The sequence below is a fragment of the Rhamphochromis longiceps genome, linkage group LG15, assembly GCF_057381845.1.
Source record: "Rhamphochromis longiceps isolate RC_006_pf linkage group LG15, R_longiceps_female_GT1.1, whole genome shotgun sequence".
In the NCBI taxonomy this organism is placed as follows: domain Eukaryota; kingdom Metazoa; phylum Chordata; class Actinopteri; order Cichliformes; family Cichlidae; genus Rhamphochromis; species Rhamphochromis longiceps.
Window position 1 is genome coordinate 10221239 of NC_140571.1, and position 19560 is coordinate 10240798.

The following is a 19560-nucleotide window of genomic DNA, read 5'->3' on the forward strand; positions in this document are numbered from 1 at the left end:
AGAGTATGAGGCAAAAACAGAGCTTATACAATTCTAACACCTTAAGAGTCAATATTTGGTATGACCACCTTTATCCTTCAACACAACTAGAACTCTCTCAGGTAAGCTTTTGCATTTTTTCTTTAAGTAATCTTCAGGAATAGTTCTTATTAAAAAAAAAAAAGCATTCAAAGCTAGTTTTGGATGCCTTTTGATTCATTCTCTAGCAAGATGATCCCACACTACTTCAGTAATGCTGAGTTTGGGGCTTTGGGGAGGCCAATCCATGACTGATCATGTCCATTGTATGTTTTTCTAACCAGATATGCTTTTACTGCACTGGCAGGAAAGCTGAAAAACTCAGATGAATCTAATCAGGCGACTTCCATATGGATCAAAATCTGACAGTGTTTTTAATTCCATCAGTTTTGATCTCCAAGAGCTCCAAAACCACTGACTGAGCTCCAAACCATGACAGCACCTCCACCATGTGTTTAAGATGGCTGTACACACACTCATTGGTGTGCCTCTCTCCTGACCACCTCTGTGGATAGTGACAATGATTTGAAACAAAAGTTTTACTCGTTGCCACTTATTTTCAATCTAGCTCTAGTAATTTGGCAAACCTGTTTCCACTGAGACCATTTCTCACGAGGTTTCCCCGAACAGGTCCTATGCTAGGTCCTTGTTGGATTTTTATTTTTCCTGATTTTTAAAGGACATGATTTTCAGATACTGTCCATCTGTAGATATTTTTTTAGTCCTAGCACTTCTTCTTCTGTCCTCCACTTATCCGGTTACCTCAAAAATTTAAGGCTACACCATGCTGAGACATACCAAGTGTTCAGCTCATTGCTTTTTGCTAATCACTATTCTGTGGTTGTCGCATACAAGTACTGGATTGAAATTGACCACTCAAGACCACTTTGAAATGTTTTTTTAAGTCTGGGTCCTTGGAAGCAAAATATAATGAAATAATGACTGGCTTCACACTTTTATGCAGATATCAGCATTGTTAATATACTGATTTACTGTGTGACTGTAACTGTGATGTGGTAGTCTGATAGTGTGACAGCCCTGGGCAAACACAGCCAATTTTAAACCATCACATATTTTCTTAAAAATATCTAAAAACATAAGAAGTCATGCATTTAAAATACATTATCTGCCTTCTGCTCTACCGAGATGCTGTTGTCCTACAGGACTTGCAATATATCAGACTTCAAAAACCATGAAAGGTATTCTTGAATTAGTTTCAGAGCATTGCCTCATGAACAGTACATTAACCTTAAGATTTTAGAAGGAGGAGCCCTGGATCACCTCTTTCCCGACACAGTTGAGTGGATTATGTGATGATTGCATATAGTAACACGTCAGGTCTTGTTCAATCTCTCGTAGGAGCGATGACAATTGCAGTGGACAGTAAAAGCTTAATGACTTCCTTCTAAACTCATTAAGTGACACCGGGAGAGAAAACCAGCTGCACAACATTTAACAGAGTGACTTCAAAAAGACACAGGCTCCGGGTTTGGTTGCTCTTTCTCTTTCCTTGAATCAGATGTTGGTACAGTGGGTTTGAGGTGGTATCAAAAATATATAAAAAATATACCTTTTTATGGAAAACCATTGCACAACGTGTCGCAACATGTTCTTGTAAACACAAACTTCCAACAGAGTCCAAAAGGAGCAAAGTTGTATGAGAGAATAATAAAAAATTTTCTACAGTCTATAAATAATGAATCATTTGAGATCTGTTGGTGTAAATACAGTAGAAATGTGAATTTCCAAGTATACCAGTCTTAACAAAGAAATCCCATGGGGGAGAAATGCTGTGAGATCAATGATTACTATTCTTTTGCTCCCAGGAGAGGGTAGGAAGGAGCCAGGAGAGGCAACCGAACCCACAAAGTTATTCCAGTTCATTACCTCGATAAAGGGCAACGATGAAGGGGGGTATGCTATGTTTCAATAATGGGCATCCAATTAAAGATCACATAAACAAAGGAGTATGTGTGTATGAAATGTAATGTTTGATATGGCTTCAGAAATGTTTTCCTGTCTGGACTCTTAATAGATTCTGTAGCGGCGGATGTGTAAAGCTGGCCCACATTCACGTAATGTAACGTTTGTGCTTTTGTTTTGGTAACTTCCTGTGGGACCGGAAGTGAATGTTTTAACGGTAAACGGCTTGATGTGCAGAAAGACGGAAGAAGGTGAAAAATTAATGCTAACGGAGAAAAGGGAGAGAGGGATATAGTTAAATTGTACGAAAACGAATGGTTCTAGCTACAGTCGACAGGGGAACAAGGTTTGTAATGTATAAGATTTAATTTGAGCAAGTTGAAATGCATAATATGTATTATATAGTTTAATAGAAAACGGTTAGACCAGCGTAATGAGCGGTTAAGATGCTGTTACATGAATAATATGGTAATTGTTTTATTTGTTTGTCTAGCTCTTACGTTGGTTCGTTGTCTGATACACGGCAAGGAATAATAAAGGTCATTCAACAACCATCAGTTCTGGCCTTCTCAGTTCGACTGGATGCTACAGTAAGAGCTTGACCGCCGCCATTTTGCTACACCACGAGGGCTCAAGGTTTAACGGCAATTCCCACAACGTCCAGCAGATGGCAGAAGCAGGTCAGAGAACAAAACGGCGAAAGGCATAAGGAAAATAAAGTTAAAATGAAGGATTCAGAAGAAGACATTAATGAACAGTTTGCAAACAAAGAACAAATATTAAATGAGCCACAAGACAAAGCTCAAAGTAACTCTGCGATTCCAAGGCGTTCAGAAAGAGCCAAGGTGCCAACCGAAAAAATGCTAACTTATCAGAAAGAAGAGATAAGTAAAAAAGAAAAAAGACTATTAACTCTTTATGAACAATGGAAAATACGAGTGCGAGAAACAAGAGAAAGATTAAAGTTGGACATTTCAGAGAAAGAAATGGCAGATCTTGCAGATGATGTAGAGCAAAGAAAAGATGAACTGCTAAAGTTGTACACTGAAATGAGAAGTCACATTGCACCTTCATCAGACATACGAAGAAAAACCGATGCATGTGAAGCAGTTACTCATGACATCGTGAAAGTCATCCTGGAAAGAATAAGCGGTGTAGATGGAGATTTTGATGGAGAATATGAAAGAAAACGTCTACGCAGACTATTAGAACATGATTATGCCCAATCCATCTATGGTTCAACTGCAGCATCGAAACGTAGCCAACTGTCTTCAGCCTCACATCTTGCTTCAAAACGAGCAGAGGCAGCAGCAGAACTAGCAGCAAAGGAGGCAGAGTACAAGATTGTACAAGAGGAACAAAGACAGAAGGAAAAGATAAAGGCTCTAGAAGAGGAGCATAAGAAACAAATGGCAGTTCAAACATCAGAGTTGGAACGCCTGAAAGCCGAAAGGGAGGTGGAAGCCGCTCGCGCCAGGTTGGACGCCTACAACAGAGAGTTGTCGCAACTTGATGATGCATATTCAGTTAAGATGGAAAAGGTGAACCCAGAGCACACACCCAAACACACTGTACCATCATACTCCATACCGGCGCCAACAACCCCTCCTAGTGTCAGCCAGCTTGCACAGGCGGTACAAGACAGCATAAGAATAAATAGACTCCCCACGCCAGAACCAACGATGTTTAGTGGTGAGCCAATAAAATTTATTGAATGGAAATCCACTTTCATGTCACTTATTGAACAAACTGGCATGTCAGCAGCAGATAAACTGTACTATCTGAAAAGGTATGTAACTGGCTCAGCTCGCAAGTGCCTTGAAGGGACTTTCTTCAGAAATGATGAAGAAGCGTATAACGATGCTTGGGCAAAGTTAAACCAAAGGTATGGCCAGCCTTTCGTGCTACAAAGGGCATTTAGAGAGAAGTTATCTAGTTGGCCTAAAATACAGTCGAGAGATGCTGATGGGCTAAGGAACTTTGCTGATTTTGTGAATGCATGCACACTTGCTATGCCTCACGTGAAAGGACTGCAAATACTCAATGACTGTGAAGAAAATCAGAAACTGTTGCATAAATTGCCAGACTGGATAAACACAAGATGGAACAGGCATGTAACAAAGATACTCATGGGCGGTGGTGAATTCCCCAGCTTTAGTGAATTTGCCTCCTTTCTCTCGCTTGAAGCAGAAGTAGCATGTAACCCAGTCACTTCCATACATGCACTTCGCTCCCCGGAAACAAATGATGACAAAAGAAACACAAAAGAAGTCAAAAGAAACAAGGCAAGTGTATTTAACATTAACACAACTGAAAGAGATGCAAAGACTAAAATATACAACAGTTCTTCATGCACACTGTGCCAAGAGTTGCATCCACTTATAAAGTGCCCAAACTTTCTGCAAATGACCCTGGAAATGAAAAAGAAACATGTAAAGGACAATAAACATTGTTATGGTTGTTTAAAGCAAGGTCATAGTGCTAAGGACTGCAAACGGCGCCTCACTTGTGAAACCTGCTCTAAGAGACACCCGACCTGTCTTCACGATGAGAACTACAGCATTAGTCTGCAAAGAGAAAAGCAAGCTCAAGTGAGTATAGACAACGCAACACAAGGGAACTCACCTGAAAGTGCAACAGCCATAGCGTTAAATGTCGCTAGAGCAGAACACACAGTCAGCACCTCCATGATAGTCCCAGTATGGGTCTCAACGGCTGCTAATCCACAAAGGGAAAAACTAGTCTATGCGCTACTAGACACGCAGAGCGACACTGTTTTTATAGATCAGGATGTAACACAGAAACTGCAAGCAAATGTGTGCCCTGTGAAACTCAGACTAACCACGATGATGGGTAAAAATGCAGTAGTAAGCAGCGGAAAGGTGTGTGATCTTCTAGTGAGAGGTTACAATTCAGCAACAGTGCTAAGGCTCCCGACTGCTTACACAAAGGACTACATACCTGCAAATAGAGAACACATACCAACATGTGACACGGCAAAACTGTGGAGCCATTTGTCGTCCATTGTAGATGAGATCCCACCGCTCCTCAGTTGTGAGGTGAGTCTCCTGATTGGTTATACTTGTCCCCAAGCTCTGGCGCCCAGACAAGTACTCTTAGGTAAAGACAATGAGCCATATGCCATCCAAACTGATTTAGGATGGAGCATCGTTGGCAACTCAGCGCCATGCAATGCATCAGAGACAACAAGGAGTCTGTCACAGAATAATTGTTAAAGAAATGCCTCCATGTACTCCCGCAGATGCAATACGTGCACTAGAAAGGGACTTTAAAGAAGACGAAATAAACGAAAAGAGGGTGTCTCAAGACGACCTTAGGTTTCTCGAGAAACTTGAACAAGGCATAACACAAACAGAAAGGGGACATTACGAAATGCCATTGCCATTTAAGGAAAGGCCACAAATGCCAGATAACAGACAACTCGCCGAGAGCAGACTCAATCAGCTCAAACGTAAACTAACGCGCGATGAAAAATACAGAAGAGACTATGTCACATATATGAATGACATCATACAAAGGGGCGACGCCGAAGAGACCGATGATAATGGACCTGAAGGCGAGACATGGTACATACCGCACCACGGCATCTATCACCCAAAGAAACCAGAACGGTTACGTGTGGTGTTCGACTGTTCAGCCAGACACAAGGGTACCTGTCTCAACGACCATTTACTAAATGGCCCCGACATGATAAACAACTTGATCGGCGTGCTCGTCCGCTTCCGACAACATCAGGTAGCGCTAATGTGCGACATTGAAAAAATGTTCCACCAATTCAAAGTCGACACGAACGATCGCGACTACCTACGCTTTCTATGGTGGAAAGGAGGAGACATGAGCAAACCACCTCAAGCTTATCGAATGACCGTACATCTCTTTGGTGCTGTTTCATCACCTGGTTGTGCAAATTACGGATTTAAACGTTTAGCCAAAGAGAACAGCTCCAAGTACCCCGTAGCGGCACAGTTTATAACCAGAGACTTCTATGTCGATGATGGGGTAACAAGCGTTGAGACCGTGAAAGATGCTGCACAACTCACAAGAGAAGCACGTGAGCTATGTGCGAAAGGTGGGCTAAGGTTACATAAGTTTGTGTCTAACAATAGTGTTGCACTCAAAGACATTCCTGCTTCAGAACATGCAACAGACACAAAAACAAGGGACTTGACATTCAGCGAATCACAAACAGAAAGAGCACTCGGGATGTATTGGAACATAGAAAAGGATTGTTTTACATTCAACAAAGCTGTAAAGGATCAACCCCCAACCAGACGCAGCATCTTGTCCACAGTCGCAGCAATATTCGACCCGTTGTTTTTCATTGCTCCGTACGTTCTTAACGGCAAAAGAATCCTGCAGGAAATGTGCCGCCAAGGTACAGACTGGGACGATCCACTTCCTGAACATCTCAACCCGCAATGGCAGTGCTGGAAAGAAGATCTACACAACCTGAAAAGGTTGCAGATAAACAGATGTTATGTTCCTGCATCGTTTGGAGATGTGGTAAAAAGAGAATTGCACCACTTTTCTGATGCAAGTACGACAGGATATGGACAATGCACTTACCTAAGACTGATAAACAAAAACAAAGAGGTACACTGTAATTTTGTAATGGGCAAAGCTCGAGTCTCTCCAACAAAGGTTACCACAATTCCGAGGCTGGAGTTGACTGCAGCTGCAGTATCAATCACAGTAAGCAGCATGCTAAAGGAAGAGTTACCCTATGACAATGTGGAAGAGTTCTTTTGGACAGATTCAAAGGTCACGCTGGGGTACATTAGCAATGAAGCAAGACGCTTCCACACATTCATTGCCAATAGAGTGCAAAAAATACGTAACAATACCGCACCACAGCAATGGTTCTATGTACCAACGGGTGAAAACCCTGCTGACATAGCTTCAAGGGGCACATCAGTAGCAGAGCTGCTATCATCAAACTGGCTCACAGGCCCTCAGTTCTTATGGGAAAGGAAGTTAAATCTTCCAACTAAAGAGTCTATTGAACTTTTGGTGGGAGATCCAGAGGTGAGAAAAGTGCAAACACTCAACAGCCAAACTACAGAACACAGGAGTCTCTGTGACCGTCTCACAAGGTTCTCATCCTGGTCACATGCTGTCAGTGCCATAGCACGTCTCAAGCGGTTCCTACTCAGAGACAAATCAAAGTCACTCAGCACTGTAACTGAAAGACAAAACGCTGAAATGGTGATTATCAAAAACCTACAAGGACTAACATTTTCAGATGAGATAAAGACATTAAGCAAAGGAAAGGCACTACATGAGAGCAACAAAATTTACAAGTTGGATCCTTTCTTGGACGAAGACAATGTGCTCAAGGTGGGAGGAAGGCTACAACACTCATCGCTTCCTAACACATTCAAACATCCAACTGTCATTCCAAGAGACCATCATACTACAAAACTCATAATCGCTCACTGTCACGAAAGAATAAATCATCAAGGAAAGAGCTTCACAATGAACGAAATACGGTCCAGCGGTTATTGGATTCCCAAGCTAAGTCAAACAGTATCAGACTACATCCGTCAGTGTGTGACATGTCGGAGACTAAGGAGAGCTGTGGAAGGACAAAAAATGAAAGATCTCCCCACAAAAAGAGTCGAGCATTCTCCGCCTTTCACATACTGTGGTATGGATGTTTTCGGCCCGTTCCTAACCAAACAAGCAAGAAAAGAAAACAAAAGGTACGCTCTCCTTTTCACTTGTTTCTATTTACGAGCAGTACACGTAGAAATGTTAGAAGACCTGACTACGGACGCTTTCATTAATGGACTAAGGTGCTTTATAGCTCTGAGAGGCTCTGTCAGACAAATAAAATGTGATCGAGGTACTAACTTTGTAGGTGCCAAAAATGAACTGTGTGCAGCACTGAATGAAATAGACACTGAAAAACTGACAATCTTTCTATCTGAGAAACAATGTGAATTCGTGTTTAACACACCCCATGCTAGCCACGCAGGTGGAGTATGGGAACGACAAATTCGGACTGTGAGAAACGTCCTCAACGCCACACTCGCTCTCGCAAAGAGACGACTCACCGATTCATCGCTCAGAACCTTTCTCTATGAAGCAGCTGCAATAGTAAACAGCCGCCCATTGACGACAGACAATCTCAATGATCCAAACAGTTTGAAACCAATAACTCCAAATCATCTCCTAACTATGAAGACCACAACAGCCTTGCCTCCTCCAGGACAGTTTGTTAAAGAGGATCTGTACGCCCGGAAGCAATGGCGTCAGGTGCAATACCTAACGGAGCAATTTTGGAGCAGATGGAAGGGAGAATATCTGCACAACATCAGGGTCCGGCAGAGATGGCATGTTGTTAAAAGGAATATGCAAGTAGGTGACATAGTGATGGACAAGGAAGAAATACTGCCACGATCCCAATGGAGACTTGGTAGGGTTGTGGACACCATAACAGACGAAGATGGACTTGTGAGAAAGGTCAAAGTAACCTTTGCAGACAGAAACCTTAGTAAAAAGGGTGAACGTTTGCATAAGATGTCTACAGTGGAACGCCCAGTTCATAAGTTGGTTCTACTGCTGGAAAGTTGTGAAAAACAAGATGCACTAAGCAGTTAAAATGCGATGAGAATTTGTTGTTGCATATACAAAGGTATTATCATTGTTAAGTTACCTGTTTAGTGTCAAGGGTAGTGTCGTGGATGAGAGAAGGAGGACCCAAACGCTGGACTCACAGGCAGGTAGGTGAAGGTGGATGTTTATTGCCGAAGGAGTGAGCAAACAGTACAGAGGGAGGAAATGGCTGGCTGACTGAATGAATGAACAAAGGACTGACTGACTGACTGGACATACAGACGACATCAGACATACATCATTAACATCAATGACACGACAGAGAACTGGTGAAACCGAGGAACTTAAATACACAGGTTGAATGATGACAATGATTGGAAACAGGTGAGTACAGGGCTGAACATAATCTGACTAATGACACGGGAGACAAGCTGACACGGGAAAAGACAGGAAGTGAGAACATTAATGTGGCGAACCAAACTGAACATGAACAAACTGAAATCACTGGGTCAACGACCCAGGAACCCTGACAGTACCCCCCCCTTCAAAGGCCGGCACCCGACGGCCAAAAGAGAAAGAAAAAAAACCAGAACAGGGTGGGCGGAGGGGGCCCAGGACGGAGGGACGGAGTCCACACCAAGACAGTTCAGGTGGGCGCCCCCGTGGCCCGTGGCCGAGACGAGACAGTTCAGGTGGGCGCCCCCGTGGCCCGTGGCCGAGACGAGACAGTTCAGGTGGGCGTCCACGCGGCCCGTGGCCGAGACGAGACAGTTCAGGGGGCCGACCGTGCGGACGGCAACGGCGACAGCACTGGTCCGGGGGCCGACCGCGTGGAAAGCAACGGCGGCGACGTGGGCACAGTTCGGGGGGCCGGCCGTGCGGAAGGCGACGGCGGCCACTCAGGCGAAGGCGGTCGGGGGGCCGGCCGTGCGGAAGGCGACGGCGGCCACTCAGGCGAAGGCGGTCGGGGGGCCGGCCGTGCGGAAGGCGACGGCGGCCACTCAGGCGAAGGCGGTCGGGGGGCCGGCCGTGCGGAAGGCGACGGCGGCCGGCCAGAGGCCTAGCCAGCGGTCTAGAAAATGGCCGTTTAGCTCCTGGGCCAGGCGAGGCTGAAGGCTCTGAGGCTGAAGGCTCTGAGGCTGAAGGCTCTGAGGCCGAAGGCTCTGAGGCCGAAGGCTCTGAGGCCGAAGGCTCTGAGGCCGAAGGCTCTGAGGCTGCAGCGGACGAAGGCTCTGAGGCTGCAGCGGACGAAGGCTCTGAGGCTGCAGCGGACGAAGGCTCTGAGGCTGCAGCGGACGAAGGCTCTGAGGCTGCAGCGGACGAAGGCTCTGAGGCTGCAGCGGACGAAGGCTCTGAGGCTGCAGCGGACGAAGGCTCTGAGGCTGCAGCGGACGAAGGCTCTGAGGCTGCAGCGGACGGGCCGGGCGTGGGTGCAGCTGAGGCAGAGGCCGGGCCGGGCGTGGGTGCAGCTGAGGCAGAGGCCGGGCCGGGCGTGGGTGCAGCTGAGGCAGAGGCCGGGCCGGGCGTGGGTGCAGCTGAGGCAGAGGCCGGGCCGGGCGTGGGTGCAGCTGAGGCAGAGGCCTGACCGGGCGATGCAGGCGCGGAGGCCTCTGGCCGGAGACAGGCAGGGCCAGTAGGCGCGGAGGCCCCTGGCTGAGGAGCGGCCGGGCCAGCGGGTGCGGAAACCCCTGGCTGAGGAGCGGCCGGGCCAGCGGGTGCGGAAACCCCTGGCTGAGAAGCAGGAAGGCTCACAGCTGGCTCTGGGTGCTGTGGCTGCAGGTCCGGGAACTGGACGGGATGGTGGACAGGTGACTGGGAAACAGGAGGCGACTGGACTACAGGGCACTGGGCGGCAGACTGGACTACAGAAGAGTGGAGGACAGGTGGAGACTGGACTACAGGTGACTGGAGGACAGGTGGAGACTGGGCTACAGGTGACTGGAGGACAGGTGGAGACTGGGCTACAGGTGACTGGAGGACAGGTGGAGACTGGGCTACAGGTGACTGGAGGACAGGTGGAGACTGAGCTACAGGTGGCTGAACTGACTGGAGGGCAGCAGGAGACTGGACAGCAGGTGAGGGAACTGATTGGACTAAGGAGACTGACGGATAAACAGAGGCCGGTGAGGCTAATGGCTGAGCTAAAGAGTGAGCTAGTGACGGAGATAAAATTACAGCTTGGGCTCGTAAGGCTGGTGCCTGGGCAGGGGACAGTTCAGCTAGTCTAACCAGTGATACTGCGAGGGCGTGAAAAGCTGGATCAGGGGGTGGATGAAAGGGTGAAGTAGTAGGTGGACCGGTTAGCTCTTCCAAGCCTCCAGGGAGGTCAGGCTGGGTTCTGGCTGCCCTCAGCCTGGGCGCTGGGACAGGCACAGAAGGTGGCTGGACACCAGTCACCCCCACCCGAGAAACAGGAGCGGGTGTGGAGGTGGACTGGGTCGCAGCTGCCCTCCTCCTGGGAGCTGGCACTGGAGTGGGTGTAGGCTGACTGATAGGAGTGGAAATAACGACCGGGTGAGTGACACTGACAGGTCTATCGGGTTGTATTCTGGTCTTTCTGCCATCACTATTTACAGTTTTTGACTGAACAGTCTTTGGGGAGCCAGAGCAGAAAAGATCTTCCCAGTCCACATCATCCTCAAGGAGGGAAACTCCCCATGAATCAGAAAAGGGTCTGTTGTGTGTTTTAAGTGGATAATCAGATGAGGGGTGTGGAAAACAGTCACTGGAACTCACCACCGGGAGTTGCTGAACAGAGTCCGTTTTATGGCGGCGTGTGCGCCGCTTTCCCCGGGAAGAGGAAGCGGGCCGGGTAAACGGCTGAGCCTCTGGCGCGGTAGCCTCCGCTGAGCCGAGATGGGAGGTGTAGCCGCTGTGCCGTGGCGAGGCGGAAAGGCTGGAGAGTGAATAGGCTGGCGGGCGAGCGAGGAGCGAAGCGGCGGGAGAGCGAGCGGCCGAAGCTTGGGCTGTGACGCCCACTCTCCGCGGCGAATGCTCCGGTGCAGCTGAGGCAGCAGGTGGGGGAACGTGGCGTCTCCGAGGCCCGCCCAGAGCCAGGCGAGTCCCCTCGAAGACGTGCTCTCTCTCCGCGAAGAGCCGCTGTTTTCCCCGAAGCCCCTCCGTCCAGCGAAGGAGCGCTGCCTCCTGCCGCTCGAAAAGTTCAGGGTCCGCTGGGTCCACAACGCGTGGTCGTGTCATTCTGTCAAGGGTAGTGTCGTGGATGAGAGAAGGAGGACCCAAACGCTGGACTCACAGGCAGGTAGGTGAAGGTGGATGTTTATTGCCGAAGGAGTGAGCAAACAGTACAGAGGGAGGAAATGGCTGGCTGACTGAATGAATGAACAAAGGACTGACTGACTGACTGGACATACAGACGACATCAGACATACATCATTAACATCAATGACACGACAGAGAACTGGTGAAACCGAGGAACTTAAATACACAGGTTGAATGATGACAATGATTGGAAACAGGTGAGTACAGGGCTGAACATAATCTGACTAATGACACGGGAGACAAGCTGACACGGGAAAAGACAGGAAGTGAGAACATTAATGTGGCGAACCAAACTGAACATGAACAAACTGAAATCACTGGGTCAACGACCCAGGAACCCTGACATTTAGAAATTATTTGTGTTTTATTTGTTTGTAACAGCAAATAATTTGGTGGGAGTGTAGCGGCGGATGTGTAAAGCTGGCCCACATTCACGTAATGTAACGTTTGTGCTTTTGTTTTGGTAACTTCCTGTGGGACCGGAAGTGAATGTTTTAACGGTAAACGGCTTGATGTGCAGAAAGACGGAAGAAGGTGAAAAATTAATGCTAACGGAGAAAAGGGAGAGAGGGATATAGTTAAATTGTACGAAAACGAATGGTTCTAGCTACAGTCGACAGGGGAACAAGGTTTGTAATGTATATGATTTAATTTGAGCAATCTGAAATGCATAATATTTATTATATAGTTTAATAGAAAACGGTTAGACCAGCGTAATGAGCGGTTAAGATGCTGTTACATGAATAATATGGTAATTGTTTTATTTGTTTGTCTAGCTCTTACGTTGGTTCGTTGTCTGATACACGGCAAGGAATAATAAAGGTCATTCAACAACCATCAGTTCTGGCCTTCTCAGTTCGACTGGATGCTACAGATTCTTTACAGGCTGTGCGCTGACAAGAAATGACATAATGGCTTCTCTAAAGCAAGATGTCTTTGCATAGCAGCACAAAGGCCACAGAACATTTTGTTCCAGTAAGGCAAAATTAAAATGATTGCCAACAGAGAGAGCAGCAATTATATGTTGTTTGCACGAACAACCATCAGAGATACTACAAACAAAATCACCACCCGGGATTGAGACTTCTGTGGCAAAATCTAATTTCAAGCACAGTTTACTACCAAAAAAGATTTCAATTCTTAATTTCAGACAGTTTTGGATGCTTCATGCTTTTTTAATTAGTTTTTAAACTAAAGCAGAGCTCTTTCACTTCTCTGCATCACTTACTGCACTCACATTGCATAGAAAATCTAGTAAACCTGCTTGTACTGAGAAAACTCGACATCTGTAAATCACTGGAGCACAGGAGTATAAAAGAGAGAGTCAACATACTCAGTCTCAGGTGAGCAGACGAAAAACCCACAGTGCAGTCTTTGCTTTTTCGCAATAAATTCGAGGGGAAGCATATTTTAAAGCCAGAAGGCAAAATCAATTTATGGTAATGCAATGCATTAGCAACATTTTATCACAAGGATGAGCTGTGACAGAATCCAGGAAATATGAAATGAAGCTCAACAGCCCACCACACAGATATGTTATACCCATCGTGTGTGTGTGTGGAGGGGAATTTTTCATGAGCGGAACTGCAAGCACAAGCCTGGCGCAGTGCACCAAAATCTAGAAATCTGGAAAGAGGTTGCAGGAGAAGTCTTAGTGTTAGCAAACAAAGTCTGACGCTAAAATATTTATCAAGATCACACTTAGGGTGTTTTTAAAGGAGGGTGTGCTCCGAAAAGGTGCAACAGATGTGAAATGGAGCCCAACAGCCCACTGAACAGACACGGCGAACTGTCATGGTCCAATTGGAAGAGCCAGATGAGCTGTCAAACCGGTTGTGTGGGTGTTTGTGTGCGTGCCATTCCTTTTTTCTGATTAGCAAGCTCTTACAGCTGGAGGTGACAGAGAGAGAGCAAATGGTGTAAATGATGGAAAAAAGGGAAGTGTGTTTGAGTTTCAGGCTGTTTTTTTGCTTGTACGAAGCCAAATTACATTACTACATATTTAAGCTGGACATTTAAGTTCTGTTATGTATAAAGAGCACAGTAGCTAACATTGAGGGCACAATTTGCAAATGAGGTACAAAATTATTTACTGGGATAATCTCAAGTGAGAGGCTGCTATAGACCAAACTGGATCAGGTCAAGTATTCAACTAAAACAACTATTTAAGGCCTGTTCAGGCACTGGCTCACACTTTTTGGTAGTGGGACTGAAGTGTATCCACTTGTATCCAAAATGCTTCCACATTGTTCTTACAATTTATTTGCATTTCCATTTTATTTCACAACCGAACGAGAAATTTCTCTGCTTACCGATGGTGGTGATAACAGTCCCAGCGAAGAAAAAGGAGGAACTCATGTCCCAGAGGCTCGTCTGATTGGATGAATTTCCCGAAGGGTTCACACCTTCTCGAATTGCTATAACCACTTGCTGCAGAAGAAAGAAGAAAAAAAAAAACAGCCTTAGCATGAAATAAATAATACAGTAAATATGTGCCGCTATTTTCCATGCCAACGTTTACATGTCACAAGCAAAAGATGTGGAATGACCTGCGCACAAGTTCATGATGTTTTGAAAAATCGCTTTTACATTTTTTTCTATACATCAAAATGAAGTTTATGTGTAAGTTGAATAATAATGTAATCGTCTGCCTTCTTTCCTGGACGTTCGGCTACTAGTCTGTTCTTTACATCACTACCAGTTTCCCACGCTGTCTGAGTCAGTACTGACTGACATTACAGTCCTATCATCTTCTTGCCTGCCTCCTTTGAGCCAATCTGCCTCCATTCTGTGTTGTTAAATCTGAGTACTCTGTCATTCTCTCTTTCAGAGTCTCATTCGTGCAGCTCATCTCCTCCCCATCCCCACCACACCCAACAGAGCTCTATCCACCAAGCCTCAATCTACATCTTCACCACCATCTAGGGATCCTGTCCTAAATCAATGCTGGGATTCTGCTCTGCCATGAAGGGTCATCAGAGTTTAATCGGCAAATACATTATTTAATTTTACTCTCTCAACAAATCATGTTCAGTTCTTCTAAATGATCTCTCCTTATTGAAATTCTCATGCAACATGTAGACTTGCTTCTTTTCTCACCTATTTGCATAGAGTCTGCTCAGTCTATACTTAACACTGGGCATTTGATTACAGTGAGTTCACCCTGCTGGCAAACTGCATACTGGATAAATATAGCCAGACGCAGACAGCTGTGGCATTATCGCCTTTCTTTATGATAGATTATGCCTTGGAAAGCTAATGCATTAAAATGTCTGATGTGTTCCAGAAGGAGGGAAAAATTGAATTCAGGGAGATTGCAGAATTCAGCTACCGTGATAGATGTCCGCCTAAGACACCATAATACGGCCTAATAAGTGACTGGTCTCCTGATGGCTATTCATAGCTTGGCATCAAGAATACTTTTAAGTGGTATTTAAAAAAAAAAAATGAAGTGCCAAAAGTGCCAAAAATGTTATTTCTTTCAGTGGCAACTTCATAAGCGAATCAATCTGCATATGTTACTTTTATAACAAAATGACTTTACTGCAGTAAAATGTTTACAGACTGGTACAAAAATGGTTTTGCCCTCTATTGATAGTTTCGCCACTTCACAACAACTCTAGACGAGATACATTTTCTTAACAGCTGAATTATAGGTGCTGCTACTTTGACATGTGCCCAACAGGAAGCTGTAGTCACGTCTGCTAGGCCCTTACCTCCATGCTGCTAGATCCAACCATTTGTAGTGTCTCTGCCTTTGGGAGCATTTAATTGCAATGACCTGACAAATGATATAGTTTGCTGCGCAGCACGAGTTTCTTCTTTAGTTTTAGTGAGTGAAATTCCAGTATTTTATAAGTCTGTTACTAAGCACTAATTAGGATTCAGCAGTTAGCTACGTATGCAGCTTGCAAACTGAAGGGAATATCGGACTCCAAATTTCCACAGTGACAATGAGTTTAAGACCAGTGTGTGATGTCACATCCAGTTTTATAACAGTTTATGAAAACAGCTTGTTAAAATTTGTTCATCTTCTTTGTCAGCATGTTAAATATCTATTTTTAGCCATAAAATGATCTTTTCCTAAACCTAACAAATAAATCTATTTGTATAAACGTGTGTAATTCACAGACACACACCAGCTAAGAGTTTGATTTCTCCTTTTATCCTGCTGATTTATGTAATTAATAAAATACATGCTAAGTGCATTAAACTGTACGTCTCCTGTCTTTATCAGGTTAATTTCAACCATCCTAAAATTGGACTGAAATATTTTTTCACGATGAAGCATGAAAATAGGACGCCGCTGCACACAACCACCAAACAGGTGGTCCTCTGATAACATCAAACAGAAAACAGGCAACCGGGTTTGAGAAGAAAAAAATGTCAGCACTTACAAAAGTGAAAATAGCATAAATACCATGCTGAAATAGTTTTTAGCATGAAACATGAAAACAGGACGACACGGCCCAAAACCACCAAATGGGTGGTCCTCTGGTTCCATCAAACAGAAAACAGACAATAAGGTTTTAGAAAAAAATCAGCACACAAACAAGGTGGAAATGGTCATTTCCAAAGGAAGCATTAAAACTTGAACTTAAAAATTTACTTCCAAATAGAATGCAACAAGCCTAATAATTCCAAACCACATCCCAAAACTTCAGAGCCCCTGCTTATGCAATACGTCTTATCCGTGATCAACTTTGGGGGTCATCATTTTGCCCCTTCCAAAATGACAGCTGACAGCTCCTGACTCCACCTCTATAGTTCTATCTGTCTTTATATATCCATAAATGTTTCTGCTCAACTCAGCCATCATATCACTCTGTGATCAAACAAGACCTGATGTCCACTTCAAGGGACAGAAGCAGAACATAAAACGTAAAAAAATTACAATTTTGAAAAAGAACATTTTGTCTTCTGGATCTTAGGAGGTTAAAGTGTGTTAATGGAATATAATAACAATACTACAACAGTACTGTACAATAGCACACAACAGTCTGTGTCTGTGATCTTCCTGCTCTTCCTGCTACCTGTTTCTAACTGTTTTTCTTTTCTTTTTGGGGGGAGTTGACTAGTTCAACTGACCTACTTAACCTATATCGATCTCTAATCACTAGTGTATAACCTGCACAGATATTACAGTATGTAGGTAAAGCTGTAAAGCTGAGAGTTGCCCAGGTAACCACTGGTCGCTAGAGAAAAATGTGTATGTGAATAAAATGTTTGAATTCCTTGTTATGAATATTATGAAAATTTCCTTGTTTAGTCTACTAATTTTTTCCTCCTCATGGACTGCACAAAAAGTTACCCAAGGACACACTCTGAGAACTCTGATTTTAGATCTAAGGTGTAATAAGAGAGAAAAAGGGCACAATTAAAAAATCAGTCTACCGCATACAGCACCATGGAAACTGTCACAGATTCATCATGACGCATTCATTTGGATTACTGATGTTTCAGATCCATGGACAGCTTGAGTAAACCTGAGCCAAATAAGACATCGATGAGTACGGCAGACTCAGCTAATATAATTAATCAAACAAACCCCGGCCTCTCTCTGCTACTAGGAGATGGAGAGGAAGGATCGTATTGGCTGTTTGGTATCAAGGATTACAGCATCAAGATAAAACAAGAAAGATAAAAGATCAAGGCTAGTGAACTGTCATTTCCTCTGAATGCTGGATTAACTTGATCCCACCAAGTTTAAAAAAAAAAAGAGAGAGAGACTCAGGTCAACAGGGGAACAGTTTAATTTACTGCAGTAAGAAAAAAGCATTTTTGGCCCAAGTGGCAACTAAAGAGACTCGCTAGAATTATTACTGAGACAAAATGAAAGAGAAACACTTTGAAACGACAGGGGAGCAGATACTCTACTACAGATCTGATGCCATTAACTTGCAGAGGAATACTTCGCTGGACTAAAGCTTTTACTCCTCTGTGATTATGCATTCTGTTCAGTTTGAGGCCAAGAAAAAAGATCTAAAAAGGATCTAATTCTTGAGTGGCTTTTCTTTTAATAAATGTAAGAATTGAACCAAAAAGAGTTAGAATTTTTTAATTATTTCCATCAGCTGGATTTAATATGAATAGACCTCAGGTTTGGAGTTACGTTGCTATAATATAGTAAGTGTACAAGACACCGTATGTTGCTCATCAGTCACTAGAACGAGCTCAAATGACGACAATTAGGAAAAGCACAAAAGCATAGAATTAATTGATTTACAGTTTTCTCCACTCATTAGCTGCTATAATAGAGTTGGTAGAGCCCACTGGAGGACAGCTGTATTATGAGACTTAATACATGTACCAAGATTAGCTTTTAATCATGTTTTTGTCTAAACCTCATAATTCCCAAATAAACCGAAGGAGGAGGAGGAGGTCAAAGTTAATTCCACTACATTCACAGTGGCTTTAAAAACACAATTTAGCAAATCATTAGATCAGAAAGCCCTGGCTCAGTCAGCCCCCTTTTGTGTCCCAGCCAAGTGAGCTTACTAATTCACCGCTTTGGCACTCAGCTATATGCAAACTAATAAAAGATAAGAAAGGATGACGTGAAGACCGCAGTGGACGTCTCAAAGCTGAGGCAAATAGACCGGAGAGAAAGAGTTGGAGCTTTTAACATCACTCACTTTTTTTAATTACTCCCTTTGAGAGCACATCTCTCCTCAATCCTCTGCTGAGTAGTGTTTTATCAGCAGGAACCTGCAAAGGTGTGTGCATGTGTGTGTGTTTGTATACATCATTAAGTAAAAGTGTGTGTGTGTGAGGGAGGGGGAGGGGGGGACCTCAGTTGAAGCTGCCTATCAATAAATGATCAGAAGAGTAATAGTTGCTTGAAAGGCTGGTGTACTCACTGCAGCTACTCTGCCCACCTCTGCCCGAGACTAGAGTTTGGCTGGACTCTAGTCTCGTGAAAACACAATAAAAGATTTATATCAACACTGCTATCTGCCTTACAATTAGCCTCAAAATACCAAACATTAAAGTGATTCTAAATGCTTCCAGAGACAACTCGCCCTGGATTTTTAGGTTAAGTTCTTGAGCAAGTAATTAGTTCCAATTTGCTCCAGAAGTCCAGGAAACCCATAGAGCTCAGATGCATCTAAAGACAGAGGACAGTCTGCAGAAAAAGGGACACGCAGGACAAGAGACATACTTGTATAGCAAAAAACATCCTCATCCTGTTTATCAGTTTTACAGCTGATGGTCTGTCAAAAAAACTCCTACTTTGTTACAGACTGATCCAATCTCAGTGCATATTGTCAAAAAAAGTTGCTTTTTGTCATGTAAGTTGTTACGTGGGTTCCTACTTTTAGATGACGATGATGCAGAATCAACTGTTGCTACTGCTGGCTTTCCATATGTTTTCCTGATGATGTGCTTTTAAGTATGTCTTAACCGTAAATAAGCTTCACTGTATAGTCGTAGCCCTATTGTTGGACGTCATGTAACAGGTAGTGGGACCGAAAGAGAGAGCTGGAAGGATGATTTCCATTGTCCAGAGCCTCAGGTTTCACTCTAACAATGTGAAAGACGGATGATCTCGGCTCTGAAAGCACCACCATCACCATTAAACATTAACTCGGCAATTTAAAGATAAATAACCGCCATCTGTTACAACTGTGGCCACGACACATTTTTCAATACAGGCAGTAATAAATCCTTTCAGCGTGAAATTGGTTTTAATTATGTTAGAGCACACATGTACTATAAACAGCGTATGCCAATACTTTTATTACTTTAATGCCACAAAAG

At 44.2% G+C, this 19560-nt stretch overlaps 1 protein-coding gene across 1 annotated transcript in view; it reads right to left on the reverse strand.

Annotated features, from left to right (window-relative positions):
- Nucleotides 1–19560, reverse strand: part of LOC146652130 (potassium channel subfamily K member 2-like) — a 40853-nt gene that overhangs the window by 14950 nt on the left and 6343 nt on the right. The window contains exon 3 of the mRNA XM_085382309.1: nucleotides 14112–14229. Coding sequence (XP_085238435.1) covers nucleotides 14112–14229 — 118 coding nt within the window. The remainder of the gene's footprint in view (nucleotides 1–14111; nucleotides 14230–19560) is intronic.